Below are 22,894 nucleotides of genomic sequence, written 5' to 3' on the forward strand. Positions count from 1 at the left end.
GGCCATCCTCAAGAGTTAAAAAATGAAGCCAAAGCAGACGCGCAAAAAACTGCAGTTCCTCAAATGTCCACTTGAGGCTGGCTCCAAAAGTGTATTAAAATGACGAACTTTACAGCCGTAATAAAAATGTTCACGGTTACAGCTTTTTAAACTGTATTTCTTATGTTTTCACATTGATCTGTAGAAACAGCATGTTTATTTTTATTTTTTTTACATTATTAATAGTTTGGAAGCTAATCATGGTCCAGTATAGAGATAGGTTAGTAAGTTTTCCCATCATTTAATAAACTTGTGATCACACCAGTGTCACAGATTACACAAGAAGCCCTGTGATTGACCGGGGATCAGTCCAGGGTGTAGCCCGCCTCTCGCCCAATGACAGCCAATGGTGCGCAAAATATGTAGACTGCTACTGCAATCACATGGACTCAGACAGATGGTAGACCGCAAACCAGTTATGACTTCAGTAGTAGTATACCAGCAATGTCCAAAGATAATTATTTGCACTTACAGCTTTTAGCTCACTTGCATAATGGGAAAGAAATATCGGGCTTCCTGAAGAAGTAATAATTTTGCAGTGTCTGTTTGTCCTTCTGTTCTGTCCACCTTCTGCTGAAACCACAACATGAGTTTGACCTTTATTGACAACACCAGTGCCCTCACAGTAAACTTGCCTTAATACGTCACGTGACGAGCGACCTCTGACTCGTACTTTTCTATGATGCGAGTCTGCTGCTGCGTCTGGAGAGAGCAAACACTTTTCAATGTATTATTTAAGAATTAGTTGTTGACTTAAAAACGCAAAGCAGCATCTCTTAAAAGTGATGCAATCTGTGTAGACCCGAACACCAACATTGCACACTTCAGAGACAAGCTGCCCAACTTACAGAAGTGAAAATTAGAAACCTCCACTGCAAATCCGATTGGACCTTTAGCGAAGAAGGAGAAATGTTGTGTTCTGCAGTAAGACTTTAAAAACAAGACATATTTAGGTATTGATTTATCTGAATCTCTAATGAAGTATGATTAAAAGATGAACTCTGAGAACTTTGAACAAGGCAACTGACCTCTTTGTGCAAATAACATTTCAGACCGATTAATTTTTTATGTATGAAAACATGTCTGGAAGAGCTTTTTAAACTTTGTCTAAATCTGAGAAATGTTTCCTTTCATTAATGTGCTTTTATTCTGAAAATAATCTCACACAGCCGAGCAGTCTTCCTCATACTGCAGGCCACTTGAGACAGGGAAAGATTGCATTAGGGATGACTTTCCCTGTAGAAAATGTTGCAAAAAAATATATTCCAAATTTAATTAGAGTATTATTCAAAACCACTGGGAAATTAGGCTTGTGTTTATGCTGGGAGTTCATTTTTATTTCAAATTATAATTGAGGTAAGACGAGCGTACGCTATATGCAGCTGAGCTAAAACAGAGGGAAGGAGGGAGCGGAGGATTTCACCCTGCGTGAACCACGGGAACTTCTTGCAAGTCTCGCAAACTGAAAATGTAAATGCTAATTAAAAAGTATCTAGTATTCAGTGTAGCGGAAACATTTTACCCTTTATGATTTAACAGTTTAATAGGGCCCTGGGTGGCACAGGCATGGCGGAGGGTGGGAAAGGGTGTGCAAAGCCAAGGAGAGTATAGTCAATATTTACCCTGAGTAATTGGTCTACACTTCCCCCAGCAAGATACACAGTCGTCCAGCGCCATCCCTCCCTTATCTCCTCCAGTCCCTCCTCACACACCCACCGTGTGACCACAGATGTACACAGCTTGGTTGTGGAGCTGTGCGTAACGCCCCGAGCCATCCACAACATAATGTTTGAAAGCATATGGGACGAACGTGTGAGTGACACGGCCCCGTCCATTAAAATCCTGCAGGTCACCTTGGGAGTGTTGCATAGCTCACAGAGAACTCTAGCGACTTATTATATTGTTAACAAGCACACAGAGCAGCCAGTAATGAGCGCTGGAGCCACACTTACTGTGGTAATGAGGCGGGCATGTTTGTTACCTCAACGGCATACCGCCATAAGTTTTCTGGCTTATTACTGTATCGATGGAATGACAAGGGTTCAGGAATAAGACGTGTCAGAGCTGCCAACTCACAACCCGGCTGCTAGAAGTGCTTATGTTAGCTACTGGCCCTGTTAGAGGCTCATGGGAAAAGATGAGCTGTCAGTCAACCCTTCATTCTTTATTCTTTTTGGCCTTACCTCAGACACACGCATTTTTACAACACTCAGTCCTCTCAGTCTCTTGCTCTCAAAGCAACTCTCCAATTAACCTGATGCCTCTGAAACCAGCCGCTCTTTGAAGTCATTTTACGTGCCTGCCTTCTTCTCTTGTTCTGAGTGCAACTGGGTCGACGTTGACGTGGTGTTTTGTGTGTAGGCGACATTGGCAAGAATACCTGTCAATGCACCAGTCAGATACTACAATTCATTAGAAGCCCAAAAAGACTTCATTCTTCTCCTAAACAGCAGCTTACACAGAAGTAATGTATATAATAGCTGCCTCTAGCAAATCCTTTCTTTGAGAGCAGCAAAGAAGAACATGTAACATTAGTAAAAGCTAACAAAAAGAGAGTAACTTTTTAAAATTACTATAAGTTAAAATTGGTTAAGAACACACACAAAAGAAAGTAATATCGTGTTGAATATCAGGGTTTTTCCGACACTGTTTTGTGGACATGTCATGTCAGGAGAAGTTGCCACTGAGACCTCGGCTTGTGTCCAGGTGAGGATCACTTCAGTGTTCTGAGACAGGCCGTACAACAATGATAGCAATCATATCACATACAGTAAAGAGCTGTCAAAAGTGGCCAAAAATGTTGTACGATTATTCCTTGTAAAAAAACACATGGGTTCAAACTATTTGAAAATCTATTTTTGCGCAATATGTCCAGAAAACGTCAAACCAATGCAACGAGAGACGAACTAACATGCAAAGATATGTATATCTATTTAAAAGAGCGACATAGGCTTCCTACACCCTGCACAATAAACAAATAAGATAATTAGGTTACAGTGTAACGGACATTTAGCGCTCCAAACGAGCTTTGCTGTGACAGGTCGATGGAAAAGATATCTTTTAAAATATCAACATAACTTTAGCTGTCCGTCTGGCCGGGCTGGGATTTGAATTCTCCGCCATCATCATCACACGCCTCACGGTTGTTGTATTAGTTCCTTTCGGCTTGACTAAAGTTAATCATTAACGTATCGAGAACACGCGAGAGTTCGTGACACAGCCGCGGTAGTGCTGATTTTCTTCATACCGAATATTAATTTTGATCCGTTTTTTATTACAATTCAGTTTTTATTTATCATATACTGTTAGGTATATACATGTTATGGCTTCATTATCCAGTACAAATCAGATAGAGGTAGTTAAACAGGAGTGCAGCCATATTTAACTTTTATATGTGACATAAGCCTAATCAGTCATAAGGATTCAGTGTCTCCCTTATATCAAAAATATGACATTTAATTGTCCAGGTGTCTTTGTTAGAATATATAATTTTTGTTGTAAATAAGTTTTATCGTGCACACCTCCATGCCATGTTTGCTTAATTTAGTATATTGAGTATATATTTTAGTTAAAATGTCTCATGCTGCGATGGCTTGTGAAAAAAGCAGACTTTGTTTACAACCTCTTCTAATGTTACCGTGTCACTGTTGTTCCTCTCTCCCTCTCTGTTTCTCTCCCAAGTGTGCGTGTTTGTACAGCTCCCTTTGTCAAAAAAAAGAACTGTGCAAACACAGATGGGAGTGGAAGAGGCAGAGAAGAATGTGTGAAGAAGGTGGTGTATTCTCAGATAGATAACAATAAAAAATTGACATTTGGCAGTTCTCAAAGATACCTGGATGCCTGCTTCATAACCGAGGGACTCGGCGTGGTGAAGAGCTGTCTACAAGAAACGCTCTGAAAAACCACTGGGATTGGTCTGATTCTGTTTACTGCAACATCTTAGCACAAAGGTGAAAGCTGAAGTTAGAATGCGGCACAAAAGGTCTAGAAGTGTTTTTGTTATTCCTGATGCGTAACTATTTTTAATTCATGTATTTCTTCACGTTTGCACGCGGCGGTCCCTCCCACCGGCGAACGAAAAGACGATCAGAATTCCTTCCAGCCCTTCCCTCTTTACCCTTCACTTCCCCTTTTCTGTATTGCGAGAGACAAAAGAGCCGTTTGCATCATTCCCATAGGAGATCGTAAGAATCGTGCCATCTCAGTGAAGACAGGATCTATACATGGTTTCAACACCTGCTGCTGTAGAAGAGCGGCAGGGGAGGGATGATGTAAGGACAGAGGAGTTCTGCGTGTCAGTCTCTCAGCTGTACTCTGGGAACTGACTTCATCTACTAAGTGAATATCAACTAACTTGGTAGAAGCTGGGAGCTCTGGTTATGAATTCACAAGCACCCAAAGGTCAAATCTTTCCATTTGTACCGCAGTCGACTGGATCCCTCTGTAATAAATGCTGGCTCCTGCAGAATGTGTGCCTGTAATGATTAAACAGAGGAACAAACTCAGCCTCTCTGCACAAAGTGGATGAATATGTCTGATTTATTGTTAACATTGGAAAGCTCTTATTTAAACAGCACCACCATGAAATACAAATGCTCATATTATATGTCCTGTTTGTAGAATATTAACAGAGTGTGTGTCACAAGCACTCTTACAATGAATTTTACATTTAACCACCAGATAAGGCATTACAGGAAAGTTACTCTTTGATTTGTGGCACAAAAGACACTGATTTACACCAAAAACAAAAAGCAGCTCTTGCTCAAAGTCTGTTTGTTTTTTTAGAGATCCTTTTTACACTCATGGAAAAAATCCACTCCTACATGATTATCCTGCACCGTGCTTTTGGATAGACTCTGTTCAAACTATTACTACTATTGGAATACAAAATTCATGACCCATTCCTAGTAAATAGGTGCCATAAGTTCGCTGATAACACCCTCGGCTTAGAGATCTCCAAACATTAAACACTGTACAAACTAGGGATGCACGATATTATCGGCACGTTATCGGTATCGGCTGATATTGGCTTAAAAATGAACTATCGGATATCAGCCAACACGCCGATATCCGCCGATATAATTAACCGATAAAATAATGGGCTGCTGCATACTTGATTAAATGCCCAACCTCGGCGCAATGTCCCCGGCGCGAAGAAGACCTGCTCGGCGCAGCGTGATGACATCATGTGTGTCTAACTGCAGCATGAGAGAGTTAGAAGCCAAAATGTCCGTGGTGTGGAAGTTTTTCAAAGTGTCCGAAATAGATAGCAAAACTGCTGTTTGCAATGACTGCTCAGCTTCGGTGATGTGAGGAGGAGCCAAGGCAAAGTCTTTCAACACTACAAACTTGATTAACCATCTCAAGACCCGTCAACCCGACCGTTGTAACAAATGTGATAAGAGTATCACCATTATGCTGTACGCTAATTCCAATACAGAAGAGAGTTGATGATCTCTGCAATTAGGTGTGCGGGAAAAAAATATCGGTATCGGCTAAATGAGTTGTAGAATATCGGCATATTGGATATCGGCAAAAAATCTAATATCGTGCATCCCTAGTACAAACTTTCAGATCAACGCCCGGCTGCCTTAAATGTTCTGATTCGCTGTGCAACCTGACTTACAGTTGATGAGCTTCCTGTTTGCATTTGCACCTTGCCTCGTTGTCGTGTTCTTTGTTGAAGTGAAGCCACACTTTTTGACTTTTTACAGCGGCCCATCTTTCACACAGTTCTGACAGTAGCCTTGCATGCTAGCTTTGCATGTAAACAAATCAACACACTGTTGCGACAGGTGATTGTGTTTAGAAACCTTAAAGCCAAACCTACATTCTGTTCTAATTTAAGACGAAGTTTGGTTCCCAACCTTCTGTCGCTTTGGGCTTTAAGGTCTACCTCTTGGCAGCAGGTACACCTCCTACGTCCCACCTTTAAGTGTGATAAAGTGACCCACCACATGAACCCAGCTTGAGCTCTGCAGCATTAAAATGTTCCCTGGCCTGCACAGAGCTCCTCATTACCGCCCTATAGTTTCGTTAGGAGATAAACTGCTCACCGCAAAGTGTCAAACCTCCGCCAAGAGGCCATGTCTCACATTCCAGCTCATTTTACTGCAGGTCTGTGTTTATGTCCATTACAGAAATATGTGCTTTGTTTGTGTGCGACACTTTTAGGGTGTTTGCATCGCCCGCAATACTTTCACCACTGTCTGACCTGCGGTGCTTTTTAAACAGAGCCACAGCCTTTAATGTTGTTCTGTCTCCAGAAAATGGAGATAACACCGGTCTTCCATTTTCGGCTGTGATGATGCATATCGCTGTAATGCAACATCCCCCTACCTGTCTGTACGGTAGTAGCCTCATGTCCTCCTCTCACCTTCTCTTCCTGTGTCATTACAGAGAGCCAGCTGCTCCCAGGGAACAACTTCACCACCGAGTGCAACATCCCTGGAAACTTCATGTGCGGAGATGGGAAGTGCGTCCCAGGTGGGTGGCAGTGTGACGGATTGCCCGACTGCTTTGACAAGAGCGACGAGAAAGGCTGCCGTAAGTCCAGTTTAGATTTCATTATTAAACCTTCTTTTTTTTTAGCCTTAAAGAAAAGAAGCCAATTTAGAGTCACGTCGTGTCCTCTCGACTCCTCTCGCTATCCAACCTTGTGGTTTAATTTCTTCTCCAGTCTCTACGCATAGAGCCAAAAGGGCCATTTAAACCTAATTCTCTGCCAACCTAAATTAACTGCCCTCCTCAATCCTCAGCTCCGTCTCCCCCCCCACAGAGCGCAGTCACCCTCCCCCCGCCCCTTCCAGACCCTCGGCCCCAGTTTAGCGCCAGGGCAGAACTTAATACCATCAAAGCAAAGGCCGATTACTACTGTGCGCAGGAATAGTAGCGCATGCATAATTCTACTGTAAGGCTACAGTAATAGTTCAGTTTTGATCCTCACTTTTAGTCGGCTTTGATCTTTCTGGTCTGCTGCTCCTCCTCCTCTCCCTCCCGCCTCAGCCGGAGCGCCGCTCAAAGATGGGATTGCTGATGAAGTTTGACTCCGAAGGCCGAGCAACACTGAACGGAAGCCCCTCATCTCCCGAAATATTTATCTCTCTAACTGTCTCGCACTCCCGTTTTCATCCCTCTCTGCATTCGTCTTCTTTATCTCATCTGATGATTTGTGGCTCTCGGCTTGTAATTGCTTTAAAGGGGCTTGTTTTTTGAATTAGAAAAGTTACACCCTCTTTTTTTGCAGAGCTTTTTCTTTACACGGCCGATTCCCTGACATAAAAAATGACATTTAGTTTGTCCTCCAATCTGTCAGCTCTGTCTAATTCTCTAGCTCTTCTTTGTTGCTGGCAGCTAAGGGAACAGGCTCACTGCTCCTGACAAAGCTGCCTCCCATGGCATGCCGGAAAAAAGCCACATACATAAGACTAACCTAGATATATATTCATATAGAGGACAATTTCAAGAGACTTTAATGGCCTTAAACTGTCAACAACTGTCAGACCTGGAAACATGCTTTTGGACTAATTGCATCATCATTACATGCATTAAATACTCCTGAATATATAAGCAGCTCATCCTCAATCAAACCAAGTAATTTCGCTTTGAACCTACGGAGTCTTCCTTTGTCTGTGTCTGACACTACATGCTTTACTGCTTAAGATAAAAGCAAGTTATCATACAGCATCACGCTCAGCCTGCCTCCCCGCTTGTCAGAGCACTGTTTGCGTTTGCTGTCGACGTCTACATTATCTGCTCTGGCATAAGTGGGCCTTATTATCCTCAAATAGAGGGCTAGTTGTCAGTCGATATCTCCGGCGACTGCTTCACGAAAAAATCCCCAGACGGACCCTCTGGCTCCATTAGAGGCTCTGCAGGGACAGACAGACAGGGAGGGAGAGGAAGCGAGGGGGTAAGGGAAGGAGAGGAGGACTCATTACGAGCTCTGTCTGTATGTCTATTATCTGAGGAGAACACAATGCCTGGAAACTTTAACACTGCAGCGCTGGGTGCTCTGCGAGTAGAATCATAATTAGGCGCCCCCCTCTAAGAAAACACACGCACAAATATACTCACAGCTATATTTATATATATTTAACAGAGGGAGGTGGTTGATTTGCTAACTTGAAAGACAGTTTGTTGACTTAGCTTTTTCTCCTTCAGCCATTGAGCTGCATGAAATGTGCGCTCAATGCAGACTCCTCAGAAAATGATCAAATTCCCCGTCTTTTAGCGATGTATTGTTTTCAGATGAACTAAGAATGAAATCAGTATATCAGATGATCGTTGGGAACCGTATCCTCAATCAGTCATTACTTTGGAGGCAGAGCCACGTTGACCACCACAGGATATTAAATATCCTCCCATCTGTAATATGAGGGGTTGGCTTCAGTTATGAGGTTTCTAAGAACATGTTTTCTTTAATTGTCCATCAACGTGGAAGCTTTTTTGAACACTTTTCCTTACCACTTTTTGGCCGACCGCCGGGGTCAGCCCTACACATGAGTCTGTATGTGACTGACTGACTGACTGACTGACGATACTTTCATAGCCATAGAGAGCGTTGCGACCACAATGGCGGCTCATGGAGCATATTGGACCTCCACTGACGCGACTCTCTGTCTATACGGCTCTGGATACTTTGCTCGGGGAGTAGGCGGGGCTGCTCCTCCGCTGCTCGTCTGCTGTCCTCACCTACATCCGCAGCAAAAAGCGTTCATTGACCTGATGCGGTCAGCCACATACTAAGTTTTGACCTTGTCTTGTTAACTTAATGAGTCTGTTTATATTGGCCCTGTTTCTCTCTGCCTCTGTTTGGCACAGACACTGTGTCAGTGTTCATTTCGTTAACGAAAGTTATGATGATAAATGTTTCTCAAAAAACTTGACAAAGACAAGATAATAAAAACTCAAACAACACGTATGTTTTGTTTTCGCTGACGAGACGAGACAGGACTGATATGTTAGTGGTGGGCTGGTGGACATTTAAAATCCATATTTCCCCCCACTGTGCGTCTAATCTGTCAAAATACAAGCAATGCATTCTTGTAGCTGACTAAGGGGCGTGTGCAGATTGCCCTGAATCCAACCCTGCCATACAGGCGGTGATGTCCCAAAGCGGCAGCTTGACAGCAACACATGCAAAACGAACAGGTATCACAAAGGTAGTTATGAACTTTCCCTGTTAACCCAGGCTTTCTGCTTCACAGAAAGACAGTATCACGCTGGTCACTTACTGGAACACAATGAAATCAACACTCCACACAGTTTATTTACTAAATAGTACATCATCGTTTTCTTTAAATGCATGATTGTGACATAATGAGGGAGAAAAGCTGTTAAAAAAGTGACGCTGCTTGCCTGGAGCTTGTTGCTAGGCATCCCAGCATGCTTTGAGCAGTGAATAAGCTGCTTGCAATAAACAATGAATGGGGGCGAATTTTCAGCCGCATGAGTGTACGTTCAGGGTGTCCACACCGTCAGCCTCTGAGCGCACTCACAGGAAAAGGGGGCGTTTACACGTCATCTGAAGCATCTTCCGCACAAAAAGGAGTGATCACCAGCTGCTTCAATCAGACTGTTTAAATGAGAAGTGATGATAAATATATCAAAGTTATTACGTTATTGTACGGTATGTATGTGTACAATAACTGTATCTAAACGTTTGCTCTAAGACCAGTCTCTATTTTTACCACACACATTTGCACCAGGAGACAGCTGTAGTTAGCGAGCAGATCCCCTGTAAGCCCCCCGCTGTTTATCCGGCAGATTGTGCTGATGTGTGTGTCTCTGATCCAAAGGAATTCTTCTGTGCAGCCCGAGGTGAAGGTCATCCGTGGCGACTTCTCCCCGGTGTCTCATTAATGAGAGTTTTGTTTTTGGAAATCACGTAGCTAACGGGGAATCGCAGAGGAGAACAAATCAATTTCGGACTTGCAAATTACTTGTTTGGACACGCAAAGATCAATTTTCTTTGAATAAGGGTGAAGTTTGCACAGAATGGGGCGCATCGACCAAGCAGAACAAAAGTGTTTTTCAAGACAGAGCCACCCCCGCGTGAACTTCTGATGAAACTTCCAGGCAGATTTTCATTCTTTAATAGTTGCTTCGCCTCACAAATAAACTTCCCTCCACCTTTTTTGTTGACTTTAAATTATTCCGTGGGTGAAGTTCAGAACAGAATAATGCAAACCTCGCTGCATTTGTTCGCCTCTGTCCTTTACTTATTTATTTATTGAAGTTGTGTTCAAGCCTGCTGGTGGATTTGTCTCTCAAATGTTGTTTCACTTAGAGGAGGCAGACTTCTTCTTTCCTCCCAAACCTCGCTGCTCCTCTCTTGTTTGTTTGCTCTTCCGGTCCCCTCTAGCACAAGGGTCAACTTGAGTCATGTAAATACTTTTTGCTGGCTCAAAAACAACCGTCCGGGCTCAGAGAAGAGAGGCAATATCTCCAGCCTGAGTCTTATTGCATTAAAGGCGCAGTTTATTATATTACTGTCATGCTGAGTCGGGCCAAGACCCCCCTATGGATCCTTTTTTCCAAGTCCAGCTTTTTGCAGAGTGCAACCTCTGCTTTTAACAGAATCTAAGATGGAGACACATGAGTCGGCTCTCCCATCTGCTCTATGTGGGTCTGCTTTAATGTATACGTGTTGCCAGGTCTGAGGGGTATCTGTGCCATGATTCAAAGACAAGCTGCTGACTAATTCCTCACACAAAGAGGTCAAAAGTACCACCCTGCTCTCTGGTGTCCATAACGACAGCCTGTGAGTGTGTTAGACGAAATGGATACTGACAGAGGAGAGAGGGCGGGGAGCTGACTGAGCTCGCTGGGCCTCAGAGCCAGGATTAGCCTCTTTGCCCTTGTCCGGGCAGGGCATGAGCAGGCGGGATGCGTGGTGGGGTCGAAAGCGTGAGTAGACATGATTTATAAAGCAAGAAGAGGGGAATAATAAAAAAAAGGAAATGAAGTTGGGAGACAGAGAAAAGACAGAGAAGCAAGTTTGAAAGAAATGTTTTTTTCAGAACTGGCAGTCCTGCAGGCCGAGGCTGTGGCCTCTCTGAGTGGAGGAATATATTTATTCAGAATTCTGCACCAACTAAACTTCTCTGCAGAAGTCCAGTCCTAAAGAACAAAGACCAGACCACAGCAACTACACATCAGCTGCTTATCTCCTCATGTTCTGCATGAAATCTAATTTCATGTCTTAAAGTAACAATCTTGAATATTTCAGTTTCGTGCTCTTGAGCGCCACCTACTGGTGATAATTGGAAATTATGGGAGCAAACTTCCCAATTTAACCAGACGTCTATGGCTGGGTCCCTTTGTCACGATTCTAACTCTTGATATTTGCCTTCATCTGAGCATCAAATTAGTTTCTTTTTCTTTGGATTTTCACTTATTTTTGAAGTTGTATCTGTAGTCATCGATCTTTTCCTTGTTTGTTCAGCCATAGTAGATTACCGTTTCCTCGCAATGCTTACGGAAACTGGAAGTGCAACCACTTAGCTCCGCCTACCCTCTCTGACAGACCAACCTAACAGGGAGCCGCTTGTGATTTTTTCCGCGAATGTCGCCACAGACACCCAGTCCATAAAAATATGATTTACTGCAAATGCAAAGGCTTTCATCAGTGGGCCATAGACTCAATCACCATTGTGTTCCCTCATTCGGTGACAGATAGATAAAAGACGTTTATTTAAATGAAAAAGTTTGAGATTGTTCGAGACTTTAAATAAAAGATGTGCCCGTCTTGTAGGGGTGGGAATCACATGGTAACTCATAATGCGATATGATACGCGATACGTGGCCCACGATAACGATAATATCACGGGACAGCGACTCTGCAATAAAGGATATATTATATATAATAATACATCATATCTGATTAACTGAAGAATACAAAATGCCCTTTTAGCTTCTTCATCTCAACTTCTTTTCACCGCTGTGCGACGTTATCCTGCTGTCGTCTTCTTCTTTTATCCTGCTGTCAACTTCTTTTCAGCCAAAAATTGCAGGGAAATCTGTTTAGAGCGTGAAATATTAAATTAAAATATTGATACTTGGCTCCAGCCTATCGATAAATTTATTGCATGAGTCAGGATGATGATATATTGCTGTATTAACATTTTGTCCCACCCCTGCTGTCTTGCCAGTTATAATACATAATACATACAGATAAGTATTGTCTGTCTTGACTGTTGCACACTAAATGACAACAATGAAATAACACTAAAAGACCTTTTCTTGAAAATAAATCTTGGGTTTCCAGTTAGAAGCAGGTGACATTTTGGTGTTTTCTTCAGAGCAATAGTTCCCAACGTAGGGCTCATTCACACCTAAGGTCTGTTTGTTTGAATCAAAGACCAAATTATTACAATGTTGCATTTTGCCTGAAGTTTGGTTTGTGTTCACTCGGCAGCTTTTATCAGCGGGACAGAGCACACTTATCAATCACACTCAACATGATCGCTGACTTTAATGTTTTGTTGTCGTAGTAGACTTTGTTCCACAGCTCCATCAGTTCCATTCTCCTTTAGTTTTTCACTCAACAGTTTGAACACCTCCGTATTCTTGTGCATTTTCACAAGCATTTGTGAAAGTATTTGGTCAGCCCATGTTTCTATTTCCTCGTCGCTACCCAACGTCTGTCCTCTACTCATGCGTTTCTGCAAGTGTAAGCACCTGTTAACAACCCACAATGCACTGTTTTTTGGTTCACTTCCTATATTGGTTTGGATCGCTTTCTTATCTACCGTGAACCAAATTCTGCACCACTTGGAAGCAAACCGAGACCCTCTGTTATGGCCAGGTTCTGTTTAGACCCCAAAGCAGAGACGGGACTGTGGTAAAAAGTAAAAAGGATTTATTTACAAAAGAATGTTCAGAAACAAGCTGCGGTGACGGGAGGCTGGCTGGCTTGCAGAGACTCGCCAGTCCGATGTAACACCACAAGGATCAGACAAATGGAAATGCTCAGGCTCAGAGCAGGCCAAAAATGCAGGCAGGCAGGCAACTCACCAGACCTGCGAACACGGAAAAACACGGGTTTAGAAGAGCACAATCAGGAAATACGAAAGAGAAAAAATGCTTCACGATGTCAGCAACTACCAAAGGAATTGGAATTATCTGGCGTCGAAGAGAGGTTGAAGCCAAACTTAAGTAGAGGAAGGTCTGATGAGTGATAAGGATCAGATGTGTCTAGTCTGCCTGCTGCAGGTGAAGCCAGCCACGCCCCCCGTCACACACCAGCCCTGCAGGAGAGGAGAAGAGAAAAGGGAGGGGGGAAAAAAGAGCAGAGCAACCAAAAACCAAACAGTCCAACAAAAACACAACCCTAACACCCCCGTTTTGAGGCGCACCAGAGTTTGTTTGTTTGGTCCGCACCAAAGTTTGAGATTGCTTTCACACCACCCCGAACCAACCGGACTAGGGGTTCGGTTCAAACTGACCAAACAGCTCGGGTGTGAAAGCCCTTAGGGTCAAGACCCCAAAAGGAAGCGCGGGATAAATCTGATGCTTGGGTGACGAGTGAGATTCCAGAACATTTTACCTGTACACACTTTACCTGTCAAAAGACAGAAACAGAGAAGAAACAACACAATCTTTCATTCCAAATGAGATGTAGATTTTCTAAGCAATATGAAAAAACAGCATCAATCTAAAACATCCAGGGCTTTAATTGCTATGGCCTTGTTTGGTGGAGTATAAACAGATGTTGTATGAGTGCTAGCTTATTTTTGATTAATATTTCTCTGTAAGTGACACTGCTGAGTCAATTATCTCACCTGATGACTGTGATTAAGGTAATTACACATTTAAGCAATTAGCATTATTCTTAGATTACCGTGTGCTGTGGTGCTGCTCAGCAAACATTGCATCATCTGGCTTTACACAAAGGAAGTTGTAAAGGGGAAATCACTTTGTTTGAGCTGCTCCTGAGTCACAGGCCGGTCGCAGCTCTCACTTCTGCCCTGCTTTATTCAATCAGTGGGAGACACACAGGAAGAATAGCAAACTGCTGCTATTGTCAGTTAATTTAAAAGTCTATTAATACTTCATAACAATAACGGATATAACGTCTGGAGTTTCATTACCTGATGCACTGTCTATTGATCCTGTTAGCTCTTCAATACAATCAGTCGCAAAATAAATTCACTTCATTGGATTTACTCGAATATTATCACATTATTGCTTTCTGCAGTCATAACGCTGCCAAAGCTGCCTGGAGCAACATCAATGCTGCTTTTATTTTGTTGTTTTATTTTTGTGTTCTGACCTCCAAAACATGCCCATGAGGTGTATAGTTCAAAAGAGCTGCTAAATGCTTATCAGCAACAAAGTTCCCCTTGACAGCGGGGGAGGAAACAGCTGAAAAGACGCCTGAGACTGATTGGTTATGATCTAGATATCGAGGTTTGCACACTGCCAGTTCTTCACCGAACAAACACTTTGAGGAGGGCAGAAGTCGCTCAGATTAGCAGTGTGTTTTTACGCGATAAGAGCAGTGACCAATGACTGACTCTTAACACAAAGAGCCATATACAGCTGACGGATGCTTGTTTCCGCTTCATTGTGCATAGGTGTTCTTTGCTCTGAGAGTGTGTTTGTTTCTGCGTGTGTGTTGCATCAGAGGACATCTTGGAAGAAAAAGCAGGTGTGATTGAAGGCGTTTGGAGCGCTTTGAAATGGTGCATTTATCTTGGTTTGTGTGCCTGGTTTAAAGGAGCAGTTCTCCCCTGGAAAAAGCCAGTCAAAGCTGGTGTTCTTTGTAAACAATAGAAGCACTAACATTTGAAATTGGCGCCATAGCTGTGGAGAAAGTTGTACAAACAGCTCGTGGTTTCACCCATTCTACATTCCTACAACACCCAGTGTGCATTGCGCCCCTCCCTCTGAAAGGAACGGCCCCGCGAGAGACGCTGGAATGAAATACTACTGTTTTCCAATCAAGGACATTGATCGCTGCAGGCAATGGCTCAGAGCGGTACACAATCTGAAATACGACGCAAATATACCGGTGGATCGTCTAAAAAATCTGCAGTCTACATTTTCGTTCTGACATCGGCATGACATCGGAGGCGGGCTTCCGATTGAGGAAGTGTAGTTTGGCAAGCTCCCTGACTACGTTAAAGGCATCCTCTGGCGGAGGTTTTCCAGGACCCATTGGAGAAGCAGATATCGTCCTCCAAAGGCACAGAGCCAAATTGCATTTTTTTCCTACTTTAATGGCATTAGCTCCCCATAATAGCACGATAGGACTGAGGTTGAAAATCGGCGAGCTGGCCCTTTAAGCCCAGCAGGAAAGAAACCCGTCGAGAGAGTGCAAAGCGGAAAGCAGAAAGAAAGTGACGAGATGTGGAGCAACGATGGTGGGAGAAGTTAGGAAAGCAGAGATTGGTTTAATAGGACTGAGTCTGTTGCTTCCCATGTGCTTAACGGTTGACTGATCCGTGAGCTGGTGTAATTAATACGAAGGAACAGGGATGAAATATTGATTAGGGACTCACACGCTGTCTCCTGCTCTCTCTCTCTCTATCTCTCTCTCTCTCTCTCTCAGAGTGAATGCTATCCTTGTCCGGTCGATGGTCACAAATTAGGCAAAATGATTGCTGTGAAATCTTCAAAGGAATAAGAAATGCTGCCTTGTCATTTTACAATACAATGTTGGGCGCTACCAGTTCAAACAAGGCAATTTTAGCAGCATGAAGCTTCCTGTGATGAATATTGCAGCAGGGTTATTATCAGACAGATCACTCACTGCTTTTTCACTACATGCCCTTGCCTTCCTTTCCTTTTTGTCTGAAGGTGTTGAAATATTTCTGATATTTTGCACATAGGCGCACTTGCTTCCTCATCTAGCATGAAGTTTGATGGCTCTCTGGAACACCACTGGCCCGTAAACACCCGGCCCCTTGAGATGAAGCCAAGCCTTTTATTTTGCAATGCCTCCTCCAGCACACATAAGGTTATTGTCCTTTTCGGCTACCGTGAAACATACAGACTGATTATTCCGATCCCCAAGCCCTCTACACTGAAACTCCCTTTGCCCTCCTTGCTTACACCCCGACTCCATTACCTATTGATTTCCTCCTCTCAGAAGTGCTCAGCAAGGTCAGAGGAACCTTTTGAAGTCGTCAGCTGTCTCTACTCCTCCTTGGCCTTTGCTCATTCTCCGCTGTTTTCTTTCTTATTAGTCTCTTCCTCCAGTGTTTCTCCTCGCTCCGTCAATCATGCATGCCCGTCACGACCGAGCGTACCTGTGTATCGAACAAGTTATTCTGATCTCCTGGGAACCGAGGAGAGGGAGAAAAGGGGAGAAGTGTGGAGAGGTGCTTACAGGGGGAAGAGAAAAGCACGCTGGATCTGCTACAGGAGTCATGCTGTCTGCTGACATGAACACTAAAGCCACGGGGGAGACAGACGTGGGAAAGAACTTCATGTTAGATTATCAAGCGATTTACTCATAAAGCCAAAATATGCCATGGTGATGCATTCCCTGCCCTGGATTTGAACTTAGAGAGAAATATTGCTTCAAAAGTTGTTATTTTAAATCTATAAAAATAAATCAACAAATAAAGTCTTGATGTTTGGAGGAAAGCACCGCACAGTATTTTCAATTAAAGCTGTTCTGGAGGGAGAAGTTTTAGGGAGATGTCAGAAAAAGCACCACAGTGTTGTGTGGGTGCCTGTAATTACAAAGTAGACAGTAAACAGAGAGAGAGGGCATGTTTATGTGCGAGCTCGCGTTCGTGCCTTTGTTTGTGTGTCCTCCAACTGTGCGCTTCAGCGTGATCTTGGCCGTGTTTTTCTGCTACTGATAGTCTTACCTGAAGGAATCAGCCCGAATGCTAACCCCATTCCTTTTCATTTGTGCTGCTCAGCTGAACACTGCAGCTACGTTTGGAAGCCATCCAACTGCCTGTCTGCTTTTTTTTTTGTTAAACAACTTTTATAAAGGCTTCGAGAAGAGAAAGAAAATTTGGCATGGAGCTGTACAATTCAAAAACCGAGACTGAAGAGTGATAAGAGAATGATAGGTTGTGTAGGGAGTGGGTGATGCAGTGGTTGTGTTACCTAGACCAACAGCAGTATTTACATTTTAAAGGTAGAAGTCCAGGAACTTAAAAATAACAACACAACACTGACCTCATTCAGACAGCCGCCATTTTCCTCTCATTCTCAGGGTGGGGCGCTCAAATACTGTTATAATGTGTTCAAGGCTTCAAGTCGTTTAAATTTAGGGTCTCACAAATTATTTCACTGCTTCTTAGTGTCTAAGCAACTGAGAAGACATTACCTACGAAAAAATGTGGCCTTATTACAAGATGAAACAACATATTTGATACACCATTAGCTATCCTCAGACAATAGCTAACGTTAGCATCCAGCCACTTACTAGCTAACCGCAAGCTAGGGACTGCTAAAAGGTACTGTTAAATCCAGAATATAAGACGCAGTCTGTTTTTGATGGTACCCCAGAGGGTTTAAGGTTCTATAGCTTTGTTTAAATCAAAAAAACATGTATGCAAGTTATTCCAACACTATTTCTATGTATTTTCTTTTGAAACACATTCAAAACACACAAATTACAGCCTAACATTTGTTTTTGCCATGTTGAGTTTGTAACCATGCTAGCTGCAGATGTGGTAGTTGAGCACAACCACTGGTAACGTTCATTTTTGTGAGGATGGCGGATGCACTGGCGATCATGACTGTGCATGTCTGTGACGAAGCTTTAGCTAGATTATTAGCGCACCGGTATAAAGGATGCAGCCCACTGAATGAGATGAATGAAAAAGATGTATTAAAAGTGCGTCTTATACACAGACTTTACAATATACTAATATTAGTGTTACACAATAAAATAGTAGAGGTGTAAATTGCTAGCTAATGTTAGCTAAGAATAGCTAGCTAACAAAATGTCGACTAGGCAGCGGTTAAATGCTAGCATTAGCTGTTGCCTAAGGGTAGCTTATGTGTTATGAAATAGGTTTTTTATTATAAAATATAGGCCTAGCTCCCTCCAGATTTTCACAGCAAATTGTCTTTTAATTAATCAAGAAAAAGTTCAATTATAAAGATAGCAAGGTAGCCTGCATTGCACAACCAGGAACACGGCAGTGCAATATTCAAACAGCATTTGAGTGTGGAGTGAGAGGAAAATGGCTGCCATGTTAATATGCTAAACAGCTCACCAAGAACTGTCATTTTTTAATTGATTTTAAACCTTTTCACTTCTTTTTAAACACGTCACGGTTTTGCGCTGGCATACACTGTGAGTCTCATAAGCTTACAACGTATTAACCAGTTAGCCCTCAGGTTCTCCAGCACAAGTCTGCTAGTCTTTCCAGTACACAGCACTTAAAGCTTTAGTGAGGCAGTGTTTAGCTTCACCCTCTCTTCCACCCTCAATTTGCGCCTTCTAATTAAATTTTCATCTTCTCGCTCTGAAACTGCAGCTCAAACTATAAAGGGCCGTGCATCCCCCCGAAAATACAGCTAAGCACATTAGCTCTATCCTTCCAACCAGCGCTGTCTCTCCCACCCACAAATTCCCCTTCATGAGCCTGCCCTTCATGTGACTTTTGAGCTAATTTGGAACACAAACACTGGGTCAGATGAATCCTGCCAGCAGTAGAAGTGGTAATGAGGATTTGGGCGAGGGAGGAAGTGATTGAGGAATATCAGAGCTGTCCTTCTGTCCAAGCCTGCCTTAAAACAGTCCGGATTCACGTCAAAGCAAGATTTAGTTTCCAAGAAGAAACTTTATAATTTATTCAAGACCAGAAAATGTTTCCTTTTTTTCCCAAAACATGTACAAAAAAAAGAATCTAAATAGAAGAATAATCCTAGACATGTAAATAAATAAAAACAGAGAATAAAGGATGATGTTGCCTTTGTTTGTGGCCCGATAAATTTTTTAACGTACCCCTACACAGCAGCGTGTTTTTGTATCTTCTCTTTCATGTGTCGCTACAGCTCAAAGCCATGTCTCTGCTTTCCCCAGGACTCTAATGAGCGTGATATACCATGCTGAATGAGCTTTTGGGTGGTACGGGGCCTCTGCTGTCCAGGTAAACAAAGGCTTTCCAGACTATAGACACAGAGATCGGGCTCTATCCCAGCTTCCTCCCTCGTTCAGCGGATTACATTTCATCCTGGAGACGGGCGCTCCAAACCCTCGTGGTTGTTATGCCGAGCCCTCACCCCCCTCGCTACACATAATCGCCACAGCTTGAAAGAACTCATAAATCAGCCTACCACAATATATTGAAGAGGGAAAAATGTGCGCCCCTGGCATTTGAGACGGCACAATGCCAACCTATGAGCAGGCCAATTCTACCCTTTGTATTCAGCAGAGGGAGAAAAAACAGAAAGACGGTTTGGTGGCTGGCTGATGCCCACTCCCTCTCTTTTCTCGCCCTCGCTGTGTGTGTGTGTGTGTGCGTGTGTGGGTTGTTCCATCCTTTTGTTCTGCTGTGTTTAAAATTTTTATAATGCTCCTCTCTCACTGGCACCAACTTGTAGTCTTATTTAACAAGTATTGTAACAACATCTCAGCTGTAATTGGTAGCTTTGGCTTCCTCTGTTTGCAGCGAGTATGATCGCAACCGCAGTAGATCTCACACAAAGACATATTTACAAGTTTAAGCTTTTGTATTATTATGCAAATGAGTTCAAGGGAATAATCCAATGGGTGGTTTTACAAAGGCCAGAGGTCTGAGAGGATACTGTATTTCACACAGTTGTGGCTCATTCCAATGAACTGTAAATAACAATGTTTTTTTATGCTGTGTGGTTTTAAAATTCTGTCTCGGCCGGGATCGACCTAAAGCAAGGTCCTTTATTTTCTGATGTCTTTGCTTGCATCTACCTGCTATCTTCTTTTTCTCCCTCTGCTGGGAGAGATCAATGTGTTTGAGTTAAAACTAAGGGTAAAGTGCTAAACGGAGGATAGCGAGCATTGATGTTCTGCGCGCTCGTCACTCAGTCTCAGGCCTGTCCTGTGAGATAAGACCCGTGGCCTGCTTAAGGCTGATCAATGGCGGAATCCATACAAACGCTCTCCCACACGATTTGCTCTCTTTGTCTCTGTCATTAACTGGGTTTCTTCTCCTATCACGACTTTGTGCTCGGGATCATACCCTTTACTTGTCATACTTCAGAGACTGTGAATGTTCAAAGCATTACAGAGCAAAATGAGCAACGTGATTAATGGAAAATGAGCAGTAAATGGTTGTCTGGTTTGCTGTTTAGAGAGAGTTGTGTCTGTTAAACTCCTTTTCCTCCGACATTAGTGCTTTGACTCAGGTTTTTCAGACCCAGGAAGACACGCTAATAAATGTCGATTGTCTCTTTTCCCAATGCCAGTGGAGTATATTCCTTTTGGTCTCTTTTCTGCTGCGTCACCGGAGACAGGGTTAGTGAACAGTGAAGATGTTACGGTGGTTAGGTCTTTATTGTATCTATTACCAGAGATATGTGGACTTGAGACTTGGTGACTTGGCCTGGAGTCGACTTGAGTCACCGTTTTGATGACTTTCGACTTGAATTGACAAAAAATAAATTACTTGAGACTCGACTTGGACTTGCAAGTTAACTTGAGGCATGATGACTCGGATGACTTGTGTGTGTTCATAAGTTGAATGTTAGCTTTTAAATATAAAATGATGAAATTCAATGTTGTCAAGTTTCTGTCTAACTATCAAGTATGTACGCAGCACAAACTGGGAATCATCAAAAAGCTCCCCGGTTGTGATTGTCAGGATTGGATGACTGGCTGTCAGTCACTCCTCACTATGGCAACATGCAACATCAAAGACCCCCGCTACCTGATGTTTTTCCCCAAAGAGAAGCTTCATCAGTCGTACTCATACAGTCTCAGAGCAGACCATCATCATGGCTGCGTCTGTGCCAAGATAATACAGATACAATTCATTGTCATACTTTTTGACCAGGTTATATAAATTGGCCAATAATATCATTATTAGACGAGCTACTAATACCTTGTCTTTTCCCTTTATAAAGACTGGATACTACAGGTAAGAGTGCTGGATCTTGGGTGGAAAAAAAAGTGACTTGACTTGGGACTTGACTTGCCTTAAGTAAGGACTCGACTTGACATAACCTGTGACTTGACTTGCCTTGACGTGCCCAAGAAAAAATGACTCGAGACTTGCTTGAGACTTGGACCAAATGACTTGAGACTTACTTGGGACTTGAGCAAAGATGACTTGGTTACAACACTGTCTATTACTCATTCAGTCTATTTATCAAACTCGGCCGGCGATACATTTGGAACAATGTTCGAGCGCCGCTTGGACGGAGACGGGAAGAATTTGTAGCTGTGCGCTTCATAGCATTGCGCCTGAAAGGGGGCAGAGATTAGTGTGTCAACCCGGGGTTTGTGATCCCATCATTGCCGGTTGGAGCCGAGACGATAATTACCCAGGTCTACAGTCATTTGACCCGGGTCTGAATGTCGATTGTAACCTTTTCCACTAAGCAAAAAAGCCGGGTGTTAGCGGGTGTTAGTGGGTGTTAGGGGGGTTTTTGACCAGTGGGAAAGGGGCTTTTAAAAAGACTCACAGACCTTATCATTGGGTCTATCACAGCCAAGGCTAATTCTGCCATAAAACATGATGTAATGCATTGAAACTGCTGCAACACCTGCACATAGACTAATACTTTGTTCTTCTGTTCACCACTTCCCCCCAACCCTCCATCCGTCTTCAGCCAAGGTCAAGTCAAAATGCGCCCCCACCTTCTTCGCCTGCGCCAACGGTGTCCACTGCATCATCGGACGCTTCCGCTGTAACGGCTTCAGCGACTGTCCTGACGGGAGTGACGAGGAGAACTGCAGTGAGTCTCGTCCAACAAGCAATTCTTTTAAGAGCTATCTGTCTCATGTCACCAGAAGTCAGGGTCTTTCCAATGATGTACTGCCCTCCAGTCATGTTTATACTGCAGGTACTGCACAGCTTATACAGCCAGGGGTAGATTAAGCGCTAAGTATGGACTTTACTCAAGCACAATTATTCTTGTATGAGCCAAGTGTTAAAGGGTCAGTCCAGCAATTTTACATATACAAGTCAGTTGACTTATTATGTGCTACACATCCTGTAAAAAAATGATATATAGTAGGTAAATAACTCAGAGAGCAGAGACCTCAGGCCCTATAAGGAACCCAACATACATACAGGAAACACCAGGATCCAAGTACGCAGAGAAATGTGTGCTTTGGCTCTGGAGGTGCTTATTCTCCTCTGATGATGTCATCGTGAGGTAATTGGTATTATCTCAGCTCGGGTTTGGAGACCATAAATTTCTCGCACAAAGGCTCAATTACAATCTAAGGGTGTGGAGTGAATTATGTCTGTGTTTATCAGGCAGGGAGAGGTCAGACAAACAGATGCTCTTGGAGCTGTTGTTATATCCTCCACTCCCTGTCCAAGCTGCATTTAGAGGAGATTATAGCAGAAGTGACAAGTAATAAATAGCCAACCAAGCATTTTTAAGTTAAATACCGTGTTATAAGGACAGGGAGGCCACCATGATCCAGGTGTGGTCTATTATCATGCATGCAGTTTGTCCTCACATGATCCCATCCCTGCTTACCCAGTGGGGATTTGTGCACCAAGCCAGTCACCCACCATTGTCAGAGGCAGTGTTCCTAGCCTGCGGGGCCGCACACTCACAAATCTAATCTAGGCATTTAAATGGAGCTTTGCTCGCCGCTCCCAGCACAGACTGCGTCACTACTGTGTAATTGTCTGGATCTTCTCACAAGATAATTCTGCCTCATTTTGCAGAAGCGAGGACAAAGGCAGAACCACCACGTGTGCTGAAAAAT

The 22,894-nt window shown here is 43.2% G+C and overlaps 1 protein-coding gene across 1 annotated transcript in view; it reads left to right on the plus strand.

The window, feature by feature from the left end:
• The window catches only part of ldlrad3 (low density lipoprotein receptor class A domain containing 3), a 96,258-nt gene that overhangs the window by 32,588 nt on the left and 40,776 nt on the right, over positions 1-22,894 (plus strand). Inside the window, exons 2-3 of the mRNA XM_069686644.1 lie at positions 6,439-6,585; positions 21,778-21,903. Coding sequence (XP_069542745.1) covers positions 6,439-6,585; positions 21,778-21,903 — 273 coding nt within the window. The remainder of the gene's footprint in view (positions 1-6,438; positions 6,586-21,777; positions 21,904-22,894) is intronic.

Source organism: Semicossyphus pulcher, unplaced genomic scaffold, assembly GCF_022749685.1.
Source record: "Semicossyphus pulcher isolate SPU_LCO1_2020_fin unplaced genomic scaffold, fSemPul1.0.p SCAF_8, whole genome shotgun sequence".
Taxonomy (NCBI): domain Eukaryota; kingdom Metazoa; phylum Chordata; class Actinopteri; order Labriformes; family Labridae; genus Semicossyphus; species Semicossyphus pulcher.